Below are 8,537 nucleotides of genomic sequence, written 5' to 3'. Positions count from 1 at the left end.
ATTTTATTGCATTCTCATAAAGTGTCCAAACTTGCCTGGGATCAGGGAGTGTAAGACTATTGAAAGGATTTAAAGGTTTTTCTAACACTAATTCACCCACCTATGTAAAGTGATTAAAAATCAATAAGAACAAATGTCAAATGCTATGAATTAGCTTTTAGCCCCAAAGTGCCAGGGGCCTGCTTATAGCTTCATTTTCCTAATGCACGTTTAAACAGAACATCAGTTGCTATTCACAATCTGTGAGTCATCCTCTAGCCCTTGGTTTGGTGTGTGTGGGGGGGTCTAATCCTAGAGGGACACATTTCTGCACAGTTTGTAGATTTTCCAGATTAAACCTGATTCATCTCAGCAGTTAATTACCAGATTTCATTTCTGTGTCAGAGCAGAGACATCAGCAAACTCTGCTGGACTCTGGCCCTTAGTTCCCCACGAATGCTCTAGCCCTTCATCAGCGGTCAGTTTCTTACCGCAGACTCTGTCTCGGCTGAATATTTTGCAGCATTCTCAAGCTAGTTAAAACTGGTAGAAGAAATGTCAATAACCTTCAGTAAGACTCACAGAAAGTTAGGAAGATCTGACAGCCCTTAGAAGGAAAGTTAAAGAACCTAGTTAGGAGACAGAGACATAACAAGCTCTTAGTAAAGTGGAACAATTGCTAATTTAAACAAAGAGAAGAGAATTTTAAGTGAACTTGGGGCAAGTATTGGCAACAAAGGATTCAGCAATAAAGCAGCGCAACCGAAAATATTCAGATATTTATTTCCTTAGGTTTTCCCCGCCATGGTTTTCTCTGATAAAATGATACAAAATATAAATGGGAAAGCTTGTTACTCTTAAAATGGTGCCTGGCTAAAGGTCCTGCTTTTCAATAAATAGAGCCAATCAGCACATAAGTAATGCTAAACAGATTGTCATTGTGCAGTAGCTCTTGCAGAAAATCTACTGGAGCCAAATGCTATAATGTATTTACTTGATGGTTTTCAGATTTTACCCGTGATTTCCAGTATGATTTTGAACCATTACATTGGCTTTTAGAGATAGAAGCCGCTCTGGTACGAGCAGAAATAAAGCATGGCCATACGCAGTACTGTGTTCAGAAAGCAGTCAGTCATGAACAAGGCAAATAGTGGCTGACACTTCTACTAAAATCTGTAATCGTACACCTAGAAAGTGAACCTCAATAATTGGCCAGTGAGTGGACGTTAATTGCCAATTGCAGCAAACAAATTGCTCATTTTAGATTCAGCCTTAATGATTTCTCCTCTTATATTCTCATACTGCAATATTGTAGTTTTGAAAAGCCCTCTCCAGACCTCACAAAGCAAAGCACTTGACAAAAACACCTCACATTATTTCCTTTGCTAATTGAAGTGCTCATCTTTTTATACAAGGCCTCTATATCCTCATATGCTCCTTATCGAAACAATATCAGTACAGAGAGCGTAATTCCAATCCTCTGATTCATGTTATTAGCATAATGCTTCACTAACACTTGAGATGGCATTAGTGGTTATTTCTCATATGGCAGATGATGCATGTATAATGGGAAAAGCCTATTGGTTAATCCCTGGCTATTTTATAGAGTGACACTCCACAGAACAGCACCAGCTAAGCAACTGTTAGGATTCCCTTTAATGTGATTCTCATCCTCAGTCCAACCCTCTAAGTGTCCCAGTCGCAATCTTCCTTATTGAGCTCGAGAGGAGTTGGCCAAAGAATGACACAAGGGTCAGACTCTCAGGCGAAGCTCTGTCTATTATGGGTAATACATGAGATTATACAGTATGCAGACAGTCATACGGATATGGAAAATGTCACAGAAAACTAATCAGAATAGACCTCAAGTGAACCTTTCCTTATAGGTGTAGTACGAAATTACAAACTGCCTTATATGTACACAACAGATGAGTATTGTAGGCAAACAGAAGATATGGCAGCATTCACGCAAGAGCACCAGGTGTGAAGGAGGAAAGCATCGTGTACAGTATATCCAACATCCTTGAGCAGCAAACAGGAAACTACTCACATTAAAACACAGAATATCATGTACAAAAGAAAATGTCATTCTAACAGGAACGGATAATTTACTTATATTCAAAGGAGGAGCACATAATACACCAAATGCATTTGATAGAACTGTTTTTGAAACATCATTGCTCAACCATCAGGCCCTGGTCCCTTTACACAACACTAGTATATTTCAAAATATCGGAAACTTCTATCAAATACTGTGTTTAGCAATATAGAGTGTGTGCCCAGCTTTAGCTCATGTGCATATTGTCACTGTTCAATTATAAACATATATCTCCCAAAATAACTTTCCAGGAGAAGGAAAAACCCTTCTTAACTTTCAGAGGAAGTAATTTTGGAGCATTCCTATTGGTTCATTCATCATGAAGTTTTCCCATGAAATTGAAGGACAGCTGCTGTGTTCAAATGATGTAGTAAATACAATCACACGAAATGGAGAAACGTTTTTAATTGGACAGCAACAATATTATCTATGTATTTACAATGTAAACATGAGTAATAATCAATACATTATTGACTGTATATAAATATATACACAGAGGCGATTGCTCTAAGACTGCAAGGGAAGCTCAGCTTCCCCTAAAATGTAAAAAAATAAGTGATCAAATATACACTGTTGTGTGTACATGTCAGTGAATAAATATGCACTACAACGCACTCAACTTTTGTTCAGAATCAGCTTCTTATCACTGGTAAAGACGCGGCTTTCCTCTCAATCATTCCCGCAGCTTCACAGTGCTTCCACAGAGTTCAATAGCGAAGAAGCGAAGTGCAGCGAAACGAGGCGGACACATTTCACATGGGCCAAGGCCGTTTTAGCAGCCTAGCTCTGCTGGCCATTGAGAGGACACTAGTCAAGTCCCTGGAAAAGACGCCTTGTTGGTACGACAGGGTCACAGATCATTTTCTTTAAATAAAAATGACTCATAAATAAACTGACACATTTTATGATGTAGGCCGAAATTGAGCTTCCCCTCCTTAAAAGACCAGCATCCGCCACTGTATATACAGTAGTTAAATTGACATACAAATATATTCCAGATGTGATGACTGCTCAGGAATAAACTAACTACAAATTTTCTGGTATGTGTCACAAACGCATTATTATTATTACGGCCGGCAACTTCAGTACTTTTCATTTTTCTTTCCTAATCCGGCCTGTAGACTTAAATATAACGTTGTGGGTGATATATGAGGAAAACCAAGAGTAATGGTGTGATAAGTGTAGAACATTATGGCTTATGAAAGTGATTTCCTTAATATAGATCTTGCATGAAATTACACTGCGAGTAGTAAATCAGCAAAAAAAATTAATGCTTTTGCTTTATCATTTTTTTACTTGCATTTTTTTTTACTTCATCACAGTTCATTGTTTTATTTTCAGAATTGTAATAATCTTCTTGATCACAACAAAGCTCATTCATTTCTTTTTCATAATCTCTTTTATGGCCAATAACAGCCTGAACAAACGACCAAAATCTTTGCATATGAACAAATGAGTCTTTGAGAGAACTGCAGCTCAGGAAACACTCATCATCATGACAACATTCTGGGGGTTATTTCACGGGTAGATTACCAGAGTGAAGAAGTCCATACCCAAAAATATAAAATCACAAGCAAAGTCAACCTCACAGAAAAGGTCACGTCAGAAATGAGGACCTGCTCTCAAATATTACAAAACTGATTTTGCAATCTGGGAAACCTCCACACACACACACACATATACACATCTATTTGTCCAGTGGTCTGTCTGTATGTCAAATATTCCCAAATTATTTATAACACCGGACCATACATTTTGCTGTCGTAATGCTAAACTATATTACACATTACAATCACAACATACAACAGCACTGCTGATGTTTACTCAGCTTTAATGTAAGCCCAGGGTCTCAATAGCAAAAACTATGAGATATTTAATCCCATTGTTTATTACAGAGCTGCATTGCAGTGATTTTCATATAATGACATTCACTTCTGTGATTGAAAAATAGAGCTTGGGTTTAGAACTCCAAATTTGGTCATAATTTTGACTTTGGTGACCTTCAGTCAAAATATAATTAGTTTTCCCCCAAAATAAACCATTCAATAACTAAAATGGACGTACCGTTGCATTTATCTGTTCTCATGTTTATTTAGAAATCCACAAAACCCACAGTGTCAGTTCATCATAACCAGCTGATGCAAGCTTCTTCATTGCTTCCTCTTTTTGGCGTGGCTGTTAAACTGTTGATGACAACCTCTGTAGTGAACACACTTGTGAAAGCTCCCAGATTACACCTCTGCTTCTCCAGCTTGCAGCATAAGCTTGGAAAGCTTGTATATTTTTACATATTATAACATACATTTATCATTTATATACCAAACATGAATAAGGCAGTCTGAACAGGCACCTGATACACAGCTGTTTTAAGGAGATTTTTCTTCTCACCGAGGAGACAATGTGAGTATTGTTTGAATATTGTTTTTCATAACAATTTTGTTAACGTGTGGAGGTAAGTGAATCCTAGGCTTTCTAGTGCTGCTGCAGTTTTTTTGAAACAATGTGTTAATGCACAATCCACTGTATTAGACTTCTGTCGTAAAACTTCAGCAGCACTGCTGTGTCTGATCCAGTCGTACCAGTGCAACAAAACACTGATGAGTGTATTTTATACTGATAAACCATAAGGATTTAATATTTTTGAATATCCAGTCAACAGCTGCCTTTTGTCAGAAACTGATCAGTGCTGAATGGGGTAGATGCCATAATAACAGATGGCCTGCAGCGCTGAACCTTACACCTATATGATGCACATAAGGTCATAAAACGTGCAGTAAAATAAGTACAAAACAGGTGGATCTAATAAAGTGGATGGATTGGGTTGACTCCCTATTATAAACTATATAAAGGCAAATGATGCCAGCTGATCCAGCCAAATGAAATCAGTATCAGTTTGGAATCAGTTATGGCAACAGTTGCTGACATTTCTCCAGCTACTAATGTGGCTTATTTTTCCCACAACAGCGAGGCATTCGACTAGCTTTGTACAAAATTAAAATTCAAGTTGCATAATTCATCTCACATTATATTACTTTGTATGTGGGGAAAATGTCACATATCTAGGATAAATCAGGTGAAATGACTGTGTTTTGCTATTAAAAAAATATAATAATAATCCTCAGAGCCCATTTGTTATTCCCAAACTGGTAATGAGGTACTGGCCATTAGAGCTGTGATAGGGGCAGACTTAGTCAAGAACAGGGGAAGAAAAAGACCTCTTCCATAATGCTAATTTCTCCTAGAGCTTTAGGGGATACTAATAGCATGTCAAAGCTAAGCTAATAGCAGTGCACCTCAGCAATGTTTGGATGTGTCAACAAGCATCATTTGAAGCTTTTAAAACTCATGCCATGATTTATGTTACCAATGTAATAGCCATGTTAAATATACTCAGAAAGTTTTGGAAGCATTACCCACTAACTGACCCTCAAAATTATGTTGCGATTCTTATCACTACAGTTACCTACATTGAGAGGGATTTCGTCATTGTCCTAGCTGTCCCAGCCTGGCCTTGTGAGTGAATTAATGAGTCTATATAAATAGTGAGAGAACAGATAGAAGAAGTAGTTTAGGTAGGCTTAATATGTTCTGAGAATAAAGCAACAGTTCACTTGTAAAAGTGCTATTATATGCTACCAATCTGTGTAGGTTGTTTTTGTTGGTAACATTCAAAACCTATTTAAACCCTCTCTTTCTATCAGTGTCCTACATAGCAGAAAGATGGACATCATTCCAAACATCAGCTCTCTTATCACACCTGGCATCTCCAATGTGGGCAACACATGTGGCATAGACTTCAAACAAGACAGTGTTTTCCTCCCTGTCATGTATGGCATCTTCTTCATCATTGGTACACCACTGAACCTGATGGCTCTTTTTGGACTCTATCGGCTGGTCAAGGCAGAGAATGTTCTACCGGTGTATGTCATTAACCTGCTTCTTGCTGACCTCATCCAGCTCCTCACCCTTCCTTTTTGGATAGACTACTATGCCAACGAACACTACTGGCGCTTTGGACCTCGGGGTTGTCAGTTCATGGGCTTGTTCTTCTACATCAGCATCTATGCAGGGATCTTCTTCATGTGTCTTATTGCTCTGGAGCGACACATGGCCATAGTCAGGCCTCTAAAGTTCCAGAGCTTCCGGAGACTCAAGTCCACCTGGATGATTGCTATTGGCATTTGGGTCATAATCATGGTGCCACCTTCCGTGGCCTTTGACTCACTCTTCCCCAAGCATAATTACACCCTGTGTATTGAGAAGTATCCTTCAGAGGCCAGTTTCATCACCTACAGACTGATTACTTTAACCCTGTCCTTCATTTTGCCCCTCAGTTTCATCGTTGGGCTCCACTGCAAAACCCTTCGGTCGCTGACAACAATCAACGCCCTTTTGTCCGAGGAGAAGAGGCGTATCAGAGGGTTGCTCACCCTCCTGGTGGTCATATTTGTTATAGTGCTGGGACCCTATCATTTCATTGGATGCGTGAAGTACCTGGGGCTGCTGATCCACAGGGAAGCCTGTCGGTGGGAGAAGGACATATTTGTATTTTATCAGCTGGGGAGAGGTTTGCTAAGCCTCAACAGCCTGCTTGATCCTGTGCTCTATATGTTCCTGCGAAGTGATTTCCGGGCACTAGTTCGAAGCTACTTGCCCTGCTTGAGGACTGCAAGTAGCCTGAAGTCATCCTGTGGGACATCAGACCCACTGGAGAGAGCAACAATTTCCACCCAGGATTAAAGAGCAAGGCCAGGAATGTGCTGTGGTTATTAGCATTCTTAGAAACATCTGCATTTTTAATTTATTGAAAATGTAAGTTGTTTTTTTTTGGACATAAGTCCATTTCGCTAATTCACAGGATGCTCATTTCTAAACACCTTCACAGAATTTTTGAGATTGCTTATTTGTATTTTTTTCCAATATCTTTACTATTTTTCTACAGTGTTATTTAACTTTTCTTAAAAATGGCTATCTAAACTTTTCTGTGCTGGTGGAAGTTGGTGTAAAATGTCTTATGCTAGTCTGCGGCTGGCTTAGCTAGTCACCCAGAAGGGTCATACTAGTCGAGCAGCATACCAGTGTTTGAAACACAGCTAATTGGAAGACCATAGCAAAACAATATGCAGAATGGCCCATTATCAACATTAGTTATTCTGGGTTTTGTTTCTTATGAATGAGCAATGATCTGGGATTAGATTGACCACATATAGTTTTGGACACACTGTCATGTACCATTTTGGGTGCTGACCAAGAAAGACGTGGAATAATCCAATCAATCTATTTGCAGTACAAAACAGGTTTTAAATTTGTCATTTAGATTAATTCCAAATGTCCCACATTGGCTTTCTCAGCAACATTTACACATCTGGGTTTTCTTTCATGAAAAATGTGTTATGTAAGTGATAAAAGTCAGTAATGAGAGACCAGAAGCACATTATGAGAAAGATCTCTACATTATAATGTCCAAATGTGCTTTCCTGAATATAAATGAGGCCTGGTCTTGGATGAAATTACACTGTCAGTGGAAATCTTTAATCTGTCTCCATATCACAAGCTCGAAATGTGCTGTAACAAAAAAAAAGTGGAAAAGGGGTTGAAATATGCTTATGGTGAATGAATGTTTTGCTTCTAAATTCATCATTTACTTGTATCCTCCACCAATAGCTTCTTCAATTTGTGCATGTACAAAAGGCACACTTATCTTGATGACAGAGCAGATTTGAGGGCAAACTTGAAAACATGCTTTGTAAGTAAATTTAGTTTTTCTTCCTGTTACAATATGTTTATTGAAATGTTTGTTTTCATTCATTTATCTGTTTAAAAGAATCTGTGGAATTTTCTCAATATGTATTTTCTATTGTTTGTTTACATTATATGAAGCATTCATTTGAAAAATTATAATAAAGTGAAATTAAATTCTGCAAACTGACTTTGTTTTTTTTAGAAAGCAATGTGGACAGCTGGAAGATTATTGATCATTGTTTTGCATAATTTTCTGCTGATTGCTTATATTTACTGGAAGAAAGTTGTCTTACACTGAAACCATTGTACCTATCTATTTTTATTTTAATCTTCAGACTGACAGTAAACGGCCATTGGTATTATCATGCAAAACAAAGGGTAACAAAAATCTTAAATATCAGGAAATTTGACCACAGATTTTATGTAGATGGAGAGGGGAAATGTAACTATATTTAACTGTTCCCCATATTTCTACACTGTCTGTATTAGTTACCAACTTATCAATTCATCATGTTGCTGTCAGAATAAAGCATTATATCCATATGCTGAAATGGTCCTGTGTGAAAAAGAAATTACCAAGACACATGCCCCAACATTCACAAGCAATTTTTATGAAAGTGAATATTTTATATTTGACTTTTTTTAATCCTTTCTAGAATTTGCAGCTCACATGGGTTAAAGATTCAAATTGTTTTCTAGTGCCTCAATGAACCAGTTT

At 37.9% G+C, this 8,537-nt stretch overlaps 1 protein-coding gene across 2 annotated transcripts; it reads left to right on the top strand.

The window, feature by feature from the left end:
- Positions 1-4,301: 4,301 nt before the first annotated feature.
- Positions 4,302-8,150, top strand: zgc:171579 (uncharacterized protein LOC557116 homolog). Of its 2 annotated transcripts, none has more exons than XM_066661534.1 (2): positions 4,302-4,477; positions 5,779-8,149. In XM_066661534.1, exon 2 carries the CDS (start codon positions 5,798-5,800, stop codon positions 6,815-6,817), a length of 1,020 nt encoding a protein of 339 aa, XP_066517631.1. In that variant the 5' UTR covers positions 4,302-4,477; positions 5,779-5,797; the 3' UTR covers positions 6,818-8,149. The 2 variants fall into 2 exon arrangements, with proteins under 2 accessions (XP_066517631.1, XP_066517632.1); XM_066661535.1 differs by lacking the exon at positions 4,302-4,477 and adding an exon at positions 5,553-5,590 and having other exon boundaries at positions 5,779-8,150.
- The last annotated feature ends 387 nt before the right edge of the window (positions 8,151-8,537 follow it).

This window comes from Hoplias malabaricus, chromosome 2, assembly GCF_029633855.1.
Source record: "Hoplias malabaricus isolate fHopMal1 chromosome 2, fHopMal1.hap1, whole genome shotgun sequence".
In the NCBI taxonomy this organism is placed as follows: Eukaryota; Metazoa; Chordata; class Actinopteri; order Characiformes; family Erythrinidae; genus Hoplias; species Hoplias malabaricus.
This window is presented reverse-complemented; position numbering and strand designations above follow the sequence as displayed.